The 20,185-nt window shown below is 46.5% G+C and overlaps 1 protein-coding gene across 10 annotated transcripts in view; it reads left to right on the top strand.

Annotated features, from left to right (window-relative positions):
* Window positions 1–6,093: 6,093 nt before the first annotated feature.
* Window positions 6,094–20,185, top strand: part of PPIP5K1 (diphosphoinositol pentakisphosphate kinase 1) — a 129,294-nt gene continuing 115,202 nt past the window's right edge. For 7 of the 10 annotated variants that reach the window (XM_044978842.1, XM_044978845.1, XM_044978843.1 and 4 more), the window contains exons 1-6: window positions 6,094–6,123; window positions 10,891–11,578; window positions 14,403–14,598; window positions 14,679–14,769; window positions 17,200–17,285; window positions 17,780–17,934. In XM_044978842.1, coding sequence (XP_044834777.1) covers window positions 11,432–11,578; window positions 14,403–14,598; window positions 14,679–14,769; window positions 17,200–17,285; window positions 17,780–17,934 — 675 coding nt within the window. In that variant the 5' untranslated portion in view covers window positions 6,094–6,123; window positions 10,891–11,431. Of the gene's footprint in view, window positions 6,124–6,143; window positions 6,177–10,890; window positions 11,579–14,402; window positions 14,599–14,678; window positions 14,770–17,199; window positions 17,286–17,779; window positions 17,935–20,185 lie in introns of those variants that run through there. The other 3 variants (XM_044978841.1, XM_044978839.1, XM_044978840.1) reach the window with 3 other exon arrangements.

Here is a 20,185-nt window from a genome sequence, read left to right as displayed (position 1 = left end):
ACTGGAAGCTTGTTTCAAAAGTTAAACACCCTCACTGTTGAAAATCTGTACCTAATTGTAATTTGAATTTGTCTGGCTTCAGCTTCCAGCCATAAGTTCTTGCTATGCCTTTCTTCACTAGGTGAAAGAGACCTTTAAGATTTGGTGTTTTCTCCCTGTGAAGATACTCATATACCCTAAACAAATCACTTCTCAATCTTCTTTTGGATAAGCTAAGCAGAGCGAGTTCCTTCAGTTACTCATTGTAAAGCATTTTTTTCCAGCCCCTAAATATTTTTGTGGCTCTTCTCTGCACCCTCTCTGATTTTTAATATCCTTTTCAAAGTGTGCATACCAGAACTGCATGCAGTGTTGCAGTATTGGTCTCACCAATATCATACAGAGGCACAATCAACTCCCTGCTCCTATTCACTATCCCCCTGTCCCTTGAATGTACAGCCAAGGATTGCATTATCTGTTTTTGCCACTGCATCACATTGGGAGCTCATTCTCAGCTGCTGGTCCATTATGACCCATAAATCCTTCTCAGAGACACTGCTTTCCAGGATACAGTCCCCCATTCTGTAGGTACAGTAGGCATTTTCTGTACCACTGTATGACCTTACCTTTGGCTGTATTCAAACACATTTGATTTGCATAGGAGCAGCTTACCAAGCAATCCAAGTTTGCTCTATATGACTATCCTGTCCCCACTGTTTACCAATCCACCAAACTTTGTGGTATCCACATTTTTTCAGCAATGATTTTATATTTATTTCCAGATCATTGATAAAAATGTTGAGTATCACAGAACCTAAAATGGATCCTCACAGAACCCCACTTGAAACATCCCATTCAATGATGATTTCCCATTGACAACTAATTTATTGAGATCTGTCAGCCAGTTGTTAATCCATTTTACATGTGCTTTATTGATATTGTATTGTGTAAGTTTTTGACAGAATGTTGTGTGATACTAAGTCAAATGCCTTACCCAAGCCTAAGTATATATGTCAACACAGTTAGCTTTAAAAAAAACAGGAGTACTTGTGGCACCTTAAAGACTAACACATTTATTGTAGCATGAGCTTTCGTGAGCTAAAGCTCACTTCTTCGGATGCATAGAATGGAACACACAGACAGGAGATATTTATACATTCAGAGAACATGAAAAGGTGGAAGTATGCATACCAACAGGCAGAGTCTAATCAATTGAGATGAGCTATCGTTAGCAGGAGGAAAAAAAACTTTTTGAAGTGATAATTAAGATGGCCCATAGAAGGTGTGAGGAGAACTTAACATAGGGAAATAGATTCAATTGGTGTAATGACCCAACCATTCCCAGTCTTTATTTAGACCACAGTTAATGGTATCTAGTTTGGGTGACAGTTAGCTTTGTCACCCAAATTTGTAATCTGATCAAAGAATTAAACTACATTCATTTGACAAGAACTGTTTTCCTTTGTTGATTGAATCCTGTATAAATTTTTCAATTATTTTGCCTGAGACCAATGGCATGCTAACTGGCAACCTAAGTCATCCTGCTTGTCCTTGTTGAATATTGGCACAACATTACCAATCTTCCAGCCTCCTGGAATTCCCCAGTATTTCCTGATGTATTAAAAATTCACATAAATGGGCCAGAGATTTCTTCCATCAACTCTATTATGACTCTTGGGTGTAAGTTATCTAGCTGAATGTAAGACCTTGGTTTGCTTAGTCAGAAATTTAATTACCTGTTTTTACTGCAGATGGAGGATTTCTATGCAATTCTGACTAACAATCAAACATGTCCAAAGACTCTTTATTTTCCCAAACTTTGCTCCACCTTAACTACAAGAGTCAAATGCACATACTCTAAAAACCCTAAAATGAAGAGATGGGGCATACTGAAGTCTTAGAATTCCTGAGATGTGTTGCTATTTGAGCAGTGATTGCCTTCTGAGTTCTGAGAATACAGAACCTCCCTGGTTACAGTCAGCAGGGCAACATATTGACAAATCTTTAGTGAGCCAGAATTCTTCATGATTTCAAAAGTGCTCCCGTAAAGCAACTTTTAGTTTGCTCTGTGCTGTCCCCTCTTGTAAAGCTAAAATGATTTTGCCTGGGTATGATGTGTGGAAGCCACACAATATTTATTTGTTTATATTGTGAGCATCACTGAGGAAGCAAGAGGAAGACCAAGGACAGGCCCATTACTCAATGTGGGGGGAAAAATAGTAACAGAAAATGTGGAAATGGCAGAGGTGCTTAATGACTTATTTGTTTCAGTTTTCACCAAGAAGATTGGTGGCGACTGGATGTCTGATATAGTGAATGTCAGTGAAAATGAGGTAGGCTCAGAGGCTAAAATAGGAAAAGAACAAGTTAAAAATTACTTAGACAAGTTAGATGTCTTCATGTCACCAGGGTTGGATGAAATGCATCCTAGAATACTCAAGGAGCTGACTGAGGAGATATTGGAGCCATTAGTGATTATCTTTGAAAAGTCATGGAAGACGGGAGAGATTCCAGAAGACTGGAAAAGGGCAACTATAGTGCCAATCTATAAAAAGGGAAATAAGGACAACACAGGGAATTACAGACCAGTCAGCTTAACTTCTGTACCTGGAAAGATAATGGAGCAACTAATTAAGCAATCAATTTGCAAACACCTAGAAGATAATAAGGTGATAAGTAACAGTCAGCATGGATTTGTCAAGAACAAATTGTGACAAACCAACCTGATAGCTTTTTTGACAGGGTAATAAGCCTTGTGGATGGGGGGAAGTGTTAGAAGTGGTATATCTTGACTTTAGTAAAGCTTTTGATACTGTCTGACCTTCTCATAAACAAACTAGGGAAATGCAACCTAGATGGAACTACTATAAGGTGTGTGCAAAACTGGTTGGAAAACCATTCCCAGAGAGTAGTTATCAGTGGTTCACAGTCATTCTGGAAGGGCATAACAAGTGGGTTCTGCAGGGATAAGTTCTGGATCCAGTTCTGTTCAACATCTTTAGCAATGATTATGATAATGGCATAGAGAGTACACTTATAAAGTTTGCGGATGATACCAAGCTGGTAGGGGTTGCAAGTGCTTTGGAGGATAGGAATAAAATTCAAAATGATCTGGACAAGCTGGAGAAATGGTCTGAAGTAAATAGGATGAAATTCAGTAAAAACAAAGTTCTCCACTTAGGAAGGAAAAATTAGTTGCACACATACACAATGGGAAATTACTGCCTAGGAAGGAGTACTGCAGAAAGAGATCTGGGGGTCATAGTGGACCATAAGCTCAATATGAATCAACAGTGTAACACTGTTGCAAAAAAAGCAAACATCATTCCAGGATATATTAGCAGGAGTGTTGTAAGCAAGACATGGGAAGTAATTCTTCCGTTCTACTCTGCACCGATTAGGCCTCAACTGGAGTATTGTGTTCAGTTCTGGGTGCCACATTTCACAAAAGATGTGGACAAATTGGAGGAAGTCCAGAGAAGAGCAACAAAAATGATTAAAGGTCTAGAAAATATGACCATTGAGGGAAGATTGAAAAAATTGGGTTTGTTTAGTCTGGAAAAGAGGAGACTGAGAGGGGACATGACAACATTTTTCAAGTACATGAAAGGTTGTTACAAGGAGGAGGGAGAAAAATTGTTCTCCTTAACCTCTGAGGGTAGGACAAGAAACAATGGACTTAAATTTCAGACAGGGGGGTTTAGACTGGAGATTAGGAAAAACTTCCTAACTGTCTGGGTGGTTAAGCACTGGAATAAATTGCCTAGGGAGGTTGTGGAATTTACCTCATGGGAGATTTTAAGAGCAGGTTAGAAAAACATCTGTCAGGAATGATCTAGATAATACTTAGACCTGCCATGAGTGCAGGGAACTGGACTAGATGACCTCTCGAGGTCCCTTCCAGTCCTATGGTTCTATGACAGGGGTAGGCAACCTATGGCATGCGTGCCAAAGGCGGCACGCAAGCTGATTTTCAGTGGCACTCACACTGCCCGGGTCCTGGCCACCAGTCCGGGGGGGCTCTGCATTTTAATTTAATTTTAAATGAAGCTTCTTAAACATTTTAAAAACCGTATTTACTTTACATACAACAATAGTTTAGTTATATATTATAGGCTCATAGAAAGAGACCTTCTAAAAACGTTAAAATGTATTACTGGCACATGAAACCTTAAATCAGAGTAAATAAATGAAGATTCGGCACAGCACTTCTGAAAGATTGCCAACCCCTGTTCTATGATGTATCTAGGCATAAAAAACAAGATTTATGGCTCAATTCACTCAGCCCTCTAGTGGTAGAAAGTAGTCTTGAGAAGGGTTGCAGAAGCATAGTGAACATACAACCCTCTCATCGAGGGAGGAGGGAATCAGAGCCAGTGAGCACCACACAAAAAATAGGTTTCAGAGTAGCAGCCGTGTTAGTCTGTATCCGCAAAAAGAACAGGAGTACTTGTGGCACCTTAGAGACTAACAAATTTATTTCAGCATAAGCTTTCGTGAGCTACAGCTCACTTCTTCGGATGCATAGAATGGAACACACAGACAGGAGATATTTATACATACAGAGAACATGAAAAAGTGGAAGTATGCATACCAACAGGAAGAGTCTAATCAATTTAGATGAGCTGTCATCAGCAGGAGAAAAAAAACTTTTGAAGTGATAATTGAGATGATCCATAGAAGGTGTGAGGAGAACTTAACATAGGGAAATAGATTCAATTAGTGTAATGACCCAACCATTCCCAGTCTCTGTTTAAACCTAAATTAATTGTATCTAATTTGCATATTAATTCGAGTTCAGCAGTCTTTCTTTGGAGTCTGTTTTTGAAGTTTTTTTGTTGCAAAATTGCCACCTTCAAGTCTGTCCCTGAGTGGGTTAGAGAGGTTGAAGTGTTCTCCCACTGGTTTTTGAATATTATGATTCCTGCTGGCCTGGCTAAACAAGAGAAAGCACACTTCCTAGGTAGCTTAATCTGATTGCAACTTTAAAACACACACACACACACACACACATATATATTTGCAATCAACAGAAAAGGATGTATGGTCTTACATCAGGAAAACAATATTAAGAAAAGTTTGGTATGACAAACTTTGCCCTTGTAATAAATTTGTTAAGATAAAGACAGTAGCCACTACAAATTGTTCACACACAAGACAAAAGTTATTTTAATGCAATTATATATTTGTATTTTTTAGAATAAATGTATACTAATATTATTAATCACATGATGTCAGTGCTTGTTTTTATTGTTAGATATCAGCCTGTTGCTAGATACCTTGTGACTAGTATCAGCTATTTGGAGACAGAAGGATTGTCACTTCCGGTCACATTTAGCTTTACATCTGTGAAAGGCGGCTTTCGGTGTGTAGCCCCTCAGTTGGTAGGAGTTTATTTCAGTACTGTTATGTATAAGCTGCAGCATACTAAGATACTCTAACATCTCAGGACCAAGCTTTTAAGATAGGTGCCATAGGAAAACAGTTCAGCATTAGGGGTCAATTTTTTCCCCTGTCAGGGGTACAGTGTTTTGTACCCTCATCTCTCTACTGGACTTTTCTCCTGTCCAGGGGCAGCTCTAGCGATTTTGCCTAGGGCACACCTGCGGGAGGTCCTCCGAAGCCACGGGACCAGCGGACCCTCCGCAGGCAAGCCGCCGGAGGCAGACTGCCTGCCGCCCTTGCGGCACCGGCCGAGCACCCCCCGCGGCTTGCCGCCCCAAGCACGCGCTTGGCGTGCTGGGGCCTGGAGCCTCCCCTGCTCCTGTCCACCCAGAAGGTCCCCTCTCCAGGTGAGGGATGGGTGGGCGGGGTCTGAGGCACCCCCTCTCCAGGTGAGGGATGGGTGGGCGGGGTCTGAGGTGGCCCTTTCTGGTGGGGGATGGGTGGGCGGGGTCTGAGGCGCCCCCTCTCCAGGTGAGGGATGGGTGGGCGGGGTCTGAGGTGGCCCTTTCTGGTGGGGGATGGGCCGGGGGGGGGCTGAGGCGACGCGACAGGTCTCCTCACAGCTCCCTCCCTGCACAACCAGCCTAATCCTCCTTCATGCCCCGCCCCCACCTCTGCTCATTGGCTGTATGTGACAGTAAACACGCTGCGATTGGCTAGCAATGGTTGGCGGGTTAGGTTGCGCCCAGAGGGTGGCAGGTGAGTGCGCGGAAATGGCTGCGCTCCGCGATTTAAACCAGTAACGGAGCGGGGTCAGTCCCGGCGCGGCGCGGCGGGGGGGATCGGTCCCGGGACGGGTGTTTGGGTCGGGGCCGGGCGGGACGGGAGGTCGGTCCCAGGCGGGGTGAGGTGGGGGTCGGGCCCGGGGTGGCGGGGGGAGGTGGGGGTCGGGCCCGGGGCCCCAGGGGGCGGGGTGAGGTGGGGGTCGGGCCCGGGGTGGCGGGCCAGGGCGGGGGTCGGGCCCGGGGCCCCAGGGGGCGGGGTGAGGAGGGGGTCGGGCCCGGGGTGGCGGGCCAGGGCGGGGGTCGGGCCCGGGGCCCCAGGGGGCGGGGTGAGGAGGGGGTCGGGCCCGGGGTGGCGGGCCAGGGCGGGGGTCGGGCCCGGGGCCCCAGGGGGCGGGGTGAGGAGGGGGTCGGGCCCGGGGTGGCGGGCCAGGGTGGGGGTCGGTCCCAGTTCGGTGTAACCAGGCCGGGGAGAGGGCCGGGGCCGGGGTCGGTCCAGGGCCATCGCTGCTGCGCGTGGAGGGAGGGTGCCGTTTGGCGGGGCTGAGGGGTGATGTCTGGGGCGGGGGTGCGGTGACTCCGGGGCCCCAGCTCGCTCTCAGACACTAGCGACCACCCCTGGCATGTGGGTCAGAGTGTCCACCACCTCGGTCAGAGGCTGGGGGAGCGGGTCACCCTGCTCCCTGCTGCCTGTGCCCCTCGGTGCTGGCCTCTGGCCACCTCTGCTCCCTTCTCTCCTTTCCTGGCCAAACGCTGCTGGCTTTGGCCCCCGCTCGCTGCCTCTGCATCTCACGAGCTCTGGCCGGTTTGGGGAGCCAGGAGGTGCTCACCGAGCTCGGGGCCAGGCTCACGGCTTTATAGGAGGACGCTGTCTATTGTCCACAGCCTGACGGTCACTGCCTGGGTTGCTGCCAAAGCCCTTAGGATTCTTTGAGATGTTGTGTGAGGCTCAGCTCTCTCTGCCCCCTAGTCTTTCAGGGCTCTCCTCTGAAATAGCAGTCATTCATCTGTGGGCTGGCCTGTTTTTGAAGGGTGCCAAAGACTGCTATAATGGGTTTCTTCTGCTGTCAAAGTCTCTCAAGCATGAAAACAACTTAATAATACACAAGTTTAACAGAGGTTTGAAATTCCATTAAATGTATGACAACTTCTGCTGTGCCACAACACTGCAAACTGCTCCAGTCCTGCTACTCTGGAATCTCTCTGTTAGGTCTTTATTTGACCCTCATGAGGATAACTTAAAATAGTAGGAGAATTGGCCTCTTACTGCAAAGGTTGACACTAGCGGACAGTCCAGAACATACGGTAACTTGAGCCCATCCTCTTCAATCTGTAGACCCTCTTACATTTTCCTGTTCAAATCTTTATTGATATAGACTAATCTTTGAGTGGGATAAGACTTGTGAGGGGTTTGTATGGAGAGAGCCCCTGTTCAAATTTCCAATTGTGGACTTGCGTAGTGTTCTGTGGTTTGGAGTAGGTGTGTTGTGATATGAGGTTGGAGTGCATCACAGAGTGGCAGAAGAGTCAGCCTAACCAAGGTTCAGGCAAACCTGTGAAGCTGAAGGAGAAATACTTTGCATTTATTTTGGAAGTAGCAATGACTTTCCCTGACAGGTTTTGAGAAGTCAGGTGTGTCCAGGGTCTTCCCCCTGAAGCTATGTCCTTTTTGGAGCACTGTGTGCTGTCTTCTTTGCTGAGAAGATCAGTAAGGTTAGAGACCGAGCCTCCTTCCTACATAGTGTGGCTGTGGTGAAGGAAGGGGGCCCTTTCCTCCACTTTGAGTGGCAGGGAGCAGCAGTTTGGGGCCCCTTTAGCTCCCTCTTAGCAGAGAGGAAGGAATGGCAACTAGGGGTGGTGGTTACCCCAGCAGTGAGGGCGTCTCTGTCTGAGGCGAGCAGTGTGTCCAGCCACTCCTTCCTCTTCCACATGGACCTTCTCTAGTCTAGGATTTAAAGGTATGATATTAACATGTTGGGTAACATTACACTCTTAAATCCTAGTCTAGACAAGGCCACACAGTTCTCTGCTGGAGTGGTGTTGGTGGGGACTCCAAAGCTTTGGGTCATGGAGCTCACTACCCCATTGAGGTGCCTGGAGCAGTTCCCCTCCTGAGCTAATAGAGACTCTGCAGATTCCAGCAGACATCACTGCATCCTACTACTCAATTCACCTTTTTTAGGTTTGTCTTCACAATCATGGGGGCTAGGAATTTGTTTTTAAATGGAAACTGAGCTGCTGAAGTCATCATGTGACTTCAGGTGCTGGGGTTTTAGGCCTATAATCTATGCCTTGAACTGGCTTTGGTTAGAGCGACACTCTTGTACCAAACAAAAATATCAAGTCAAGAGGGCACGAATGCATCTGCTGCCTTTGCTTAGCTGGATTGTGTCTCACGCTAGGGCATGCAGGTGATCTTTCATGGGGGAGAGGGGCTTAGAACCATAACCTGCAAATGGGGTCCTTATTAATGAGCCCATTATCAATGCTTCCTTTTGTGGGAATGCCCATTCAACTAATGTTTTATTATTAAGCATTTATATTATGTTAGTGCTTAAAGGCAATGAAGAATGGCCTAGTGTGGATAAGGCACTACCCTGGGAGTCGAGAGACCTGGATTCAATTCCCAGCTCAGTCAGGCGTCCTGTGTGACTCTGGATAAGTAGCTTGCTCTGCCCTGTGTTACAGGGCTGTTGTGAAGATCAAGTCTTCTAATGACTGAGAGGCTTTAGATGCTCTAGTAATGAGGGCTATATAAACACCAAGATAGGAATGCTGCAGTCAGGATGTGTGGCCCCAAACAGAGACCATTCCAGTCCTGGAGATTTTACAATCGAGAAGACGCACACAGACAAAGCCTTGACAATGGCTATATAATACAAAAGCAATTGCATATGGTGTGCCAAGGTTCCACCTCTGCTAGAGAAAAAGATCTTGAAGCCAAGGATTTATGCCGTTACACAGTTTCAGGTCTTCATTTTCTGGGAGAGGGTGTCTGATAGAAACTTTCCATGGGGCTGATGTTAGTGTCTGTGTAATGGGTACCCAGTTGCCTTTGCAGACTGGTGGATGAAATTATCACAGTGTGTAGATCATAATGATGTAAATTTTATCTAAATTAAGTGCAGTGCATTCCCTTAAAAAGTGTCTCTCTCTGACATTTCCCACTGCTGCCTTGTTACTGGTGGAGTATCAGAGGGAGTGCTAATATCCACAGGGCATCATCAGTTTGTCACCGATACTACTAGGTCTAGATGACATGGTGGTAAAACAGCCAGTAGCTGCCTGGGCTCTGCTGGTGCTCCTACTGTAGCTACCATTGGTGGAGCTGTGCTGGTGATGTTAATGGAATTATGAAAGTTTTAGGGGTTGGACTGGGGTGAGGTGTCATGGAGGCCTGGAGACAGAGGCGGCTGCATTTAACAGCATGGTGGCACACTCTCTGGGGTTTTGCCTAGGGTGACCAGATGTGAGGAGGAAAATATCGGGACACATTGGGGTGGGGGGTGGGGTGTCCACCGGGGGAAGAAGGGGTGGGGGGGAACAAGCCGAGTGCTGCTGGCAGAGTGAAATATCGGGACAAAGACCTAAATATTGGGACAGTCCCAATTTTATCGGGACGTCTGGTCACCCTAGTTTTGCCTGGCCATTGCATAGCAATAGTTATCTACCTAGAGGAGAGCCAACCTGCTGCTGCTGGCTGCTTCTTGCTCTTCTTACTCATTGTTCCCCTAGACCTTAGTGCAGCATTTGACGTGGTGGCCCACTCTCTTCTCTTGAACTCGGCTTTCTGTTGTGCTTCTGTTCCTGCCTCTCTCCCCTCTGTCTCCATAATTATAGTTCCTGTGCATCAAAATCCTTCCTTTATGGGGTCCTTTTAGGTTAAATTCTTGGGCCTTTGCATTCTGTCTACCTGCTCCCTCTCTGTCATCACTTTATAATTCTAAAGAATACCTATTGCTTATACTCAACTGTATCTATCTTCCAGCAGCTTTAATAATTCCACATGTCTTGGTCTGGTAAAGTTATAGTTTCATCTCGTGAGCTAAATGTCTGAGCCAATAGTCTGAGTAAGAGAAACCTCTTCAAGTACCAGTCCATTTAGTCTATCACCCATTTGCTTCCACTGCAAATTATAACAAACAAAATTATACTATATGGGTGTAAAGCACTCTTTTACTGATTTGAGTTTCCACGCAGGAAGGCTGCACTGAATTAAATAAATTGATTTTGGTTGCTGTGATTTCTCAGTGTAGACGAACCCTGGGTCTCCGAGATAGGAGTCTGCATAAGTGGAGAGTTGTTGAGTTGTTTCCTGGCCACGGCCCATTTAATGCGTACGGAAGGCTTGTGGCACCGTGGACCACTGCTGTAAAAGTAGTTTCAAGATTGCAGCCAGGCTGAATGGATGAAAATAACAATTATTTAAAGAACAGATGTGTTGGATTTAAAGCTATTTTTAATTGAACTTTTAATAAAATTTGCGTTTCAACTCTGTGTGGAAAAAGTGCCCATATGGGGAGTGCATACAAAGGGTGCCTATTTTTTTTGACAGTTGAGCCCTAAGTGACCTACTTATGATCATGCTGTGAACCAAAGCCAGATTTAGATATCAGGAAAAGTCACGTGCTCTAAATATTGCTTCCCATTCTCCTTGCAGTGTCTCAAAATGCTGCTACCCCCACCATGCTAACTTAAGTGCCTCATGTGATTTGTCCTTTTTTTTTTTTTTTTTTTCCCCCAGGCCTTCCTGACCAGCGAAGGGATTGAAACTTGGGGATTGGGAAGCAGTCTTCATTCTCTCCTTAGCTCCCCCCCCCCCTCTTGATTATCAGCTGGTGTCCTCAGGGGTTGGAGACTGATGTAGCCAGCAGTCTGGAAGGTACAGCATTGTAAGGGCTAAGTCTCATCACATCCAACTAATTAATTTTAGCAATGACACCATTCCCCTCCCAGCTAGTGCAGATGGATTAATTGCACACTGGAGGTGCCTGTTTGAAATGGCACTGGATGCTGTGCTCCCCCCGCCCCCTCTCAGGGTGCCTTCCAATATCACTGGCTTCTGTCCCCACCCAGTCTAAAGTCTTCTTCCTCCAGCCCCAGGCACCTTCCACTAGTACTGCTGTTGCATTCCTGGGTTCGTTCATACAGCGCTCATCCCACCCCACCCACCCTGGTCTCTTTTCAATAGCATCAGCCCTGGCTTGCTCCCCATTGTGGGTTCTTTTTTATCCTGGTTTGTACATGATGATTCCAGAGCGGGATGGTCGGCCACCCAGGCTGTAATGTCGTCCCTGACGACCTCCCATGAGGGCGCAAGCTCCACTCCCAGGTTTTTTGTTGGTACCCGAGATGATGAGACAGACTTTCTGGGATCAAACATGAAGACAGACGAGATCGATTTCTTTGAGGATGATGAGGAGTCAGAGTCGGTAAGTAGGTCCTGGTGCTGTGGAGTGCTTGTGTGTGTCCCGTGTCCCGCTTTCTCATCGGTTGCTTAGTTTTTACATGTATGGTTACTTTAGAGGTGCCAGGATGTCACAACCTGCAGGCCATACAGACCAGGCAGTGTGCATAGTAGTATGGAAATGTCATGTCTTAGATCCCAATCACTAAGGCTATTATTTTCTTATGGAGATCATGGAAGCCATGGAATCTGTGACTTCCTGAGACCTCCGTGACTTCAGCCCCCGGGGGCTGGGAGGTGCAGGGTCTCCCTGGCAGGACCCCCCTGCAGCTCCTGGCTGTGGCAGGGGAACCCCGGAGCTACAGGCCACTTTTTTAGTAAAAGTTATGAACAGATCACAGGCTTCCATGAATTTTTCTTTATTGCCCATGACCTGTCCCTGACTTTTACTAAAAATATGCGTGACAAAAATCTTAGCCTTACCCAACACCAAATGCAGCACGATTGTTCCACTGTTCTCAGCACCCCGTACTTGGGCAAATTCTAGGGTTTTCTCTTTCAGGTCCTTTAAACGGTGGTAGCAGTAGGGTGGGCCTGGCAGCTTCACCCTTATATTGGATCACAGATCATCTGCACTCTCATATTACAGGCTGCAGAGAAGAGTAATCTCCTTCTTCTTGTGACTGCTTCCTTTTGCCTCTGTTCGCATCCCTCCTTACTGGCCTCTCTTCTAACCCCCTTTGTAAGCAGGGTTAATTCAGAGGCACTACTGTACCTTTTCCTTCCTTTGGAGCTCTGTTACCCCTTTTTCATTCTTAGTTACTTAAAGGAATTCACCATGAATAATGCAGACAGACTGCACTGAAGTGACAGTGTTTTCTGTGTGGCGCTGGCCAGGGGCCCTCTGAGGGTCTGACCCTTTGGCCTCAGGTGTGTGATATGGGCTGAACCTCTGAGGGCTAATGCAGACAAGTCTTGTACCATAAATAGAATGGGAGCTGTATTCACATGAAGTGTGGTGGTGATGGACTGGATGGGAATAAGGAGAATGTTTTCTTACGTGAAAATGATGAAGTAGCTCCCTAAAGATTCCTCTGTGTCTCTTGCTGCTGGAGGGGCGTGTGTCAAGATGTTTCTTGATATCCGGTTTAATGTTTAATAAGGTGGTGTTTGGGGGCATGAGGGATTTGAATCCCCTGGTCCCTCCCCTTGCCATATTGTCCTGGATTGTAGCATTCAGGTCACTGCTCCATATTTGCCTGGGGCACATAAGATCCTAGATGGAGGTTGCAGAGCATTTCCTATTGTAAATATTTCCTTAAATATGTTGGTGTGAGTCAGTGACCATTACAAAGAGGAGGGAGAAAAATTGTTCTCCTTAACCCCTGAATATAGAACAAGAAGCAATGGGCTTACATTGCAGCAAGGGAGGTTTAGGTTGGACGTTAGGAAAAACTTCCTAACTGTCAGGGTAGTCAAGCACTGGAATAAATTTCCTAAGGAAGTTGTGGAATCTCCATCATCGGAGATTTTTAAGAGGAGGTTAGACGAACACCTGTCAGGGATGGTCTATATATAATACTTAATCCTGCCATGAATGTGCAGGGGACTAGACTAGATGACCTCTCCAGGTCACTTCCAGCCCTGCGATTCTATGAGTCTCTCTCTTCTTCTGGGGCATTTAGCTTATTGTCAAAATCCTTCTTAATTAATAAGATGGTTTCTCTGAAGATCCCATTTGTGCAGGATTCTCACTCCTGGGTCTAAGCTCTTTATTAAGAGACCAGTAGAACAACTCTGACTCTTAATGGTTTTTACTCTTGTGGCCAGTGATAGTGGGAGTAGGTGCTAGCCAAGCCCATGTGTAAATGCTGATCTCTGAAAGTTCCAGTTAGTCCCTACTCTTTCCTTGACTCTGTTGGCAAAGAAGCTCCCTACAGGAGTCTGGCCTCATCAGCTCTGCTCCAGTCCTTCTAAAAGCATACTGCCATGCCTCATCGGGTAGAAACGTTGGCACAACAAGGGCCGAGCTATTTGAAACAGTCATTCTAGCAGCTGCACTGGCTGTGACTGCTGGAGTCAGGTTTGCACAGAATTCTCATTCTGACTCCTAGTTTTCGTACACTCTTAATCAGAAACATTTGCATTTATCTGAATTCTTCTATATGTGGTGTCTTACCATAGGGGACTTGAAAAGAAAGGGGGGGGGGTGTTTGAGCAAATTTCCTTGAGTTCTTTTGCCGTTACTGGAGGGGAGTACGGGAGGAAGTTACCCACTGTTTTTAAGAATAAAAAAAAATAATTCTGAGCATTTTTGCATGCACTTCTGCAGATTCAGCCCATGAACTTTGTGGTAAAACTGCTTTTAAAGATGGCAATTCCTAACTGCAGAATGAGTGCTGTGTGGAAGGGAGCATGTGCAAATCCTCGTGCTTGTCCATGGTCTGTGTTTGCTTGGCCGTGTATGTGCTTGTGTCACCAATGTGTATGCGTGCACATCACCTTTTGCATGTGTATGCAAAGAGGAGATGTTAGAGCCACGTATTAGATCTCTCCTTTTATAAGCTTGTAGTGGTTTAGAGAGTGACTCTGATGCTAGTGTAGGTGTTCAGAGATAGAAGGGAGAATCTTCCGTGTGCTGGAGAATCAGGTATTTTAAGATGCTTTTAATGGTTTCCACCTGCTGAGTTCTTTGTCTCGGGTGGGATCTAAGGAGAAAATGAAGCATGTGTGTGGGTTGGGGGGGAAAGCCCCATGTTTGTTCACGATTGCTGCCTCTATATGCCATTTGCAATTTGAGTTCATTGAACAAGATGGCTCAATATTAAGCTGCCTGCTTCTCCCCTCAGCCTCCAGAACGGCAGATTGTGGTTGGAATCTGTGCCATGACCAAAAAGTCCAAGTCAAAGCCCATGACCCAGATCCTGGAACGTCTGTGCAAGTTTGAGTACATCACAGTGGTGATCATGGGAGAAGATGTCATTCTGAACGAGCCAGTGGAGAACTGGCCTCCTTGTGACTGCCTCATTTCCTTCCACTCTAAAGGTAAAGGTTTGTGGCAGCCCCTGCCCCGCAGGCCTGGCAGTGGGGAACTTGCATTAATAGCACCTTCTGCTGTTTTTCAGGATTCCCTCTGGATAAGGCAGTTGCTTACGCCAAGTTGTGCAATCCGTTTCTGATTAATGACCTTGATATGCAGTATTACATCCAGGACAGGTAGGAGTTCAGTGCCCGGAGAATCTCCTTCCTTCCCCTGTGGATGAACTACCTGACTGGTTCCTGATCTCCCTCAGAATGCTGTACAAATGCTCCTGCTGCTTCACCTTCCATGTGCTAGTGGGTACAAGGGATGGAGGGGCCTTGGTTGCCTCTATTTAGCAGGTTTCTGGGAGGTGATCTCATAACTTCCAGGTGGGATGATGTAAGGGGAAGGAATGGACTTACTTTGATTGGAAGCAGGTGTATTTTGAGCTTTCCTGGTTAGTACAGTGTGTGGGAGGGACAGGGTGAAGTACGACAAGGGAGTGAGCTCGCAGAATGATTGATGGGAGTGATTAGTGAGGACAGGTCATATCCCAGTGTAGGGAGGCAGGGAGTGACAGCAGTAAGGGCAGGTGAGATTCTGGGGAAGGGGGGGGAACAGACAACATTTTGTAGCTAAGTGCCAAAAGGGTAGCTCCTAAGTAAGTGCCAGGCCTCCAGGGGATCTGAGCACTTGCAGCTCCCAGGAACACCAGCTGATTTGTGGGTGCCCAGCTCCTAATGAATTCAGGCTGTATATCTAAATATACAAGAGTCATATATCTAAATATATTAGGAGTCAGAGCTAGGCAGCAAGGTTTGAAAACTTTGGCCTTGGATGTTTAGGGCTAGAGTGTCACACCCAGCCCTCCCCTCCAGATTTGCATGCCTGAAACACTGCCCTGGAGTTGTGTGGCTGGCATGCCCTCAAGTTCAAATGCAAAGAAGGTAGCTATTGGTGTGAAAACCATAGCTTCCCCATTTGGGACCTGTGGATGCGAGGACACGGCTGCTGTTAGGTGTCCCTGACCAGGGTGGAGGTTTCTTGTGGTATGGTCTCTACCACTCTTAGTTGTTGCTGTCTAGTGCTGGAGGGGGTCAAAGGTGGTGTTCTGCTGTCCCTAGGTGTCCAGGTTGGGTGGGTGCAGGTGAGTATGATGGGTACCCAGCTACCACCAGGCTGTGACAAAGTGGGAATCTTTTGTAATATTTTTGAGTTCTGTTTGTGTCTGTTTCCATTATATGCAACATTGTTACCCAGTGGGGTGGAAAAGGACTGTTTGCTCTCAGGGCAGGCTGAGTGACATAGGTGTGGGTGTTGCCCAGCTGTCTGGGCCTTAGTCTCCATATCACTGGAGCATCTGAGAAGCCAGTGGCAAATCCAGTTGCCAGGACATTGACACCTAGCAAGTAATGACCCAGAGGGATATGAATTTCCCCACCTCTACTTAGGGAAGTTGAACAACAGCTTGAGATCGAAGGACAGGAGAGTTATGAGGTGGGGGATAAGAGCTGGCAACTGGAAGGAGTCAGGGCTCTCACCCGGTCTGATGCAGGAGGTCAGAGTTTGAACCAAGGGGTTCACTGGAGCATGGCTGGGCTTGTGCTGACCAGAATGGAGTGTGCTTTAACCTTCAGTTCTCTATACTACCCTAAGGCCTCCCTATGCTGTGTTCCAATTGATTAATAAACCCGACTTTTCACAAAGTTGTGAGTGTCACTACAAATGCTGGGCGAGGTGCATTAATTCCATAAGAGTGTACAAGTCTCCATCAGGAGTCTGAGTTGGACTCGCTGAATGGTGCTTACGGTGGGAAGCGGGGGCTGCAGGCCCAGAGGTCCAGTCTAAGGAGGTGGGGAATCTGCATGGCTTACCCTGGAGGAAGAGTGAGACGCCTAGGAGATCTGGCACACTGAAGGCATTCCTCCAAGAGACTGGGAGCCATAGCATTAGTCCTGTGGATCCATGACATAGGCATCCTAGTTCAGGGTGGGTAGTGCTTTGCTGCTTACAGGCATCCCAATCAGGGATGGGAGGCAGACATCTCTGGGCAGGTGCATGCAGATGCTTTGCCTCCCTTAGTGTCATGACTGGGGCTTGGGCAGTCAGGCGTAGTGGTCACACAATGTGGGATGCTTAGTGGTTAGAGTAGTGGCTGTTAGAGGCCTGGAATAGCACCAACAGACAGGAACCAGGGGTCAGAGCTGGGGTCAGGAATCCAAGAGCAAGCCGAGAGGCAGGTCCATTGCTACAGCAGGCAAGGGAGTCCACCTTGCTGCATAGGCATTCCTGGAATTCCTCTTGGGCTTCAGTGGGGTGGCTGGACCAATAAGGGACCACAAGGAAATCTGTTGGTCTGGGCTTTCAAGGTGTTACTTCCTGTGGTGTCTGTCTAAATAGTGATGCCTGTGGACCTACCATGGCTGCTGGGTGGTGGCATGAAGGTGCCAGCCATCCTGCAGACCTGGGTTCTGGGTCCCATCCATGCTGAACCTCAAACATAGACCTTGTTGCATTCACTCGACTTAGTGATAAATCTCTTCAAGTTTTATGTCGAGGTCACAGCCATGACCTTTCCGCCTACTGTGTTGGCTGCCACTGACTTCTTGTCCTGTCCCTTGCAGGCGAGAAGTATACCGGATCTTGCAGGAGGAAGGCATAGACTTGCCCCGCTACGCTGTGCTCAATCGAGACCCTGACAAGCCGGATGGTGAGTGTACCCAGGGGGCAGTGGGAGTGACAGATGGCAAGTTCATCTCCCCAGAGAGCTCCGCTTTAGGTGGCTCGGCCTCAGAAGAGTCTGGGAATAGAGCTTGGGTACACAGGGATGCTGATGTTTCTCAACCTCAATTTACAAACAAGCTGGCGTGCCTGGCTGCCTTGTCTGCCCTTGGTTACTAAGGCCTCAGAGGGCCAGCCTGATGCTATTCCCAAGTATTCTATGCAGCACACCCCAAATGCCCAGGCAGCATGGCTGTGATCAGAGCTGACTCCACCAAAGGAGTGCCTCCAAGGATGGTGCTAAAAGGAACTTGCTACTAAAGATCAGACCTTGGTGGCAAGCCTGAACAGACCTGATTCGCAGTCTATGCTGCTGACCCAGACGTAGGGTAGAGGAGTGAGGTGGGGGGGAATGGTGAGCTGGGTCCCCTGAAGCAGGCTTCCCCTCTTTCCTGACCTGCTCCTGCTGTGCTTTATCTACAGAATGCAACCTAGTGGAGGGAGAGGACCAAGTGGAGGTGAATGGAGCCGTTTTCCCAAAGCCGTTTGTAGAGAAGCCAGTCAGTGCAGAGGATCACAATGTTTATATTTACTATCCAACTTCGGCAGGTGGGGGCAGCCAGAGGCTCTTCCGGAAGGTGAGGGGAACTCCAATTGTCAGTGGCCATTGGCTGTGGGGCAGACACTTCAGTGCGTGCCTGTCGACAGATAGATAGAACTCCCATGTGCCTCGAGGCCAGAGATGCATCACCGGAAGGAGAGTCCTTGGGTCTGGGAAAGGCTTGTGGGGCCTCCTGGAGGGAGTAGTGGGGGAATATGGTTTCAAGCTGACTGAGATTTTGTTGCTTGTTGTTAAATGCAAACATCTGTTAATGCCATGTTAAGAACGTGCAGTTAAATCACAATGAGTCAGGAATTGCTGAAGAGACCGTTCCAGCAGCAGTGCCTGGCTTATGTGCTCAATCACACCACACACAGCAATAGAACAGCCCAAAAAAAGCCTAGTAGATTTCAAATGAAGGTTGCTCAAGTGCTCATACCATCAACATGATCACTAGAAGTCATGGATAGCACCAGGTAATGCAGTTTTCATTCAGATGCCTTAGCACCCAAATTTCATGCTGGGTGTATCTATGCTACAGAATTAACTCCAGTAGTCTACACTTGAAAGATTTCCTTGGAGGTTAACCTATCACGAGGGAGAGTGTCCACGCTCCAGAGTAACAGCTGAGTGCTGGCGGATCCATACTGGAGCTCTGCTCACTCGCGTGGCAGTGCTGGGACTTCTGGAGGCACATCTAAAGGTTTTCTACTCTGCACATCACCAACCCCTCTATGAATACTGCATCTCACCCTGGTGCGCACTCTGCTCTCCATGTCTGCTGTCACTCTCAAGGCTTTACTTATCTGTTTTTATCCCTTCCCCCATGATTTGTCTGTTTTTGTTTAGCTTGTGCATTCTTTAGGGCGGGGGACCAGCTTTTCCTCTAGGTTTTGAATATGCCTAGCACAATACAAATACTAAATTGTCAAACAAAGACTATTTAGTGACAGTTAAAGTTGCATTAGAATATGCTACACCCACCCAAAACCTTCACAACATGGAAATAGATTGGGGGAAAGACTTGTGCATTCCTTTCCACTTTTATATTGCCTACAGTGCTGTCAACAGTACAATCCAGCACTCCAAATGGCTTTCACTTCTTCTGTAGAGACACAACACAAATGCAGACACCGGCGTATCAAACTCGCACTGTAACTCATTTACTTCTATATCAAGTTATATCAATAGATCACCACATCTGATTCCCACATTCCATGCAGTGGGGAAGTTATTCTGTCTTAGCAATGTTGAGGGCACTGCTAAAGTTTTGCATTAATGATTTTTTGTTTTTGCATTTCCCTGACTGCCATCTAAATTGGGGGTTTATTGTCTTAGTCAATGATATGGGTAGTGAACTGCATGGGAATTTAAACAGCAGATAGACGAGTTTAGGTTTGAACTCTTGGTCTCTCTCTTTTTTTTTTTTTTGCCCTCAGAAGTGAGTGGTGGTGTTCGCATATGACAGATTTGCTGTCAAATTGGCAGGTTTGGCACAGTGCACAAACTTTCACTTATGGGTAAAAAGTTATAAAATGCTCTATAGACAAGAGCGACGATTGTATAGCTGGTATTTTGAGCAATCAGTGCATTAAGAGCAGCAATGTGGCTGGAGTGCTGTAGGTTTCTTGCAAAAGGAGGTACAAAAAAGTGAGACGTGAAAATGCCCAAAGAGGTGATTTTTGAACTCTTGTTCTCTCTGTACTGAGTCATTTTTTTTCTCAAACCACCAGGAAATTCAAATAGCATCAGAATTTACATTCTGTGGATTGTTTTTTATCATATCAATATGATTTTTAAAAAGTAAATGTTTAAAGTTTCCATTAAATTGAAAACTTCTGACTTAGCATGAATTATGGAGTTAATACTAGCACCTGCATAACAACAATATGTGGTGGCTATTATCCAATAAGTTATTTTACTGTGTGAGGACAATGTCTTGTTTCAGAAGGTGGAGGAAGTAATTCGGGGACAGCCACTTTAGATTTGATTCTGACTGACATGGAGGAATTGGAATTGTTTGACTGAAGGTTGAAGGCATTTTGGATAAAAGTGATCATGAAATAATAGATTTAATGGTTCAAATGAAAGGGAGGAGTGAGAGCAGCAGAATGATGATGGATTTCAAAAATGCAGAATTTACAGACTCAGAACTGGTAGATTTTCTTCTCATGGTACCTTACCTAAGGGGAAAAGTTGTTCAGGATTGCTGACAGTTTCTCATGGATAATGTTAAAGGCGGAACAGCAAGAAGGAAACCTATAAAATGTGGAAACATGGACAAATTG

The sequence above is a fragment of the Mauremys mutica genome, chromosome 11 (assembly GCF_020497125.1).
Source record: "Mauremys mutica isolate MM-2020 ecotype Southern chromosome 11, ASM2049712v1, whole genome shotgun sequence".
In the NCBI taxonomy this organism is placed as follows: domain Eukaryota; kingdom Metazoa; phylum Chordata; order Testudines; family Geoemydidae; genus Mauremys; species Mauremys mutica.
Note: the sequence above shows the minus strand (reverse complement) of the source record. Positions and strands in the feature narration are given on the sequence as shown.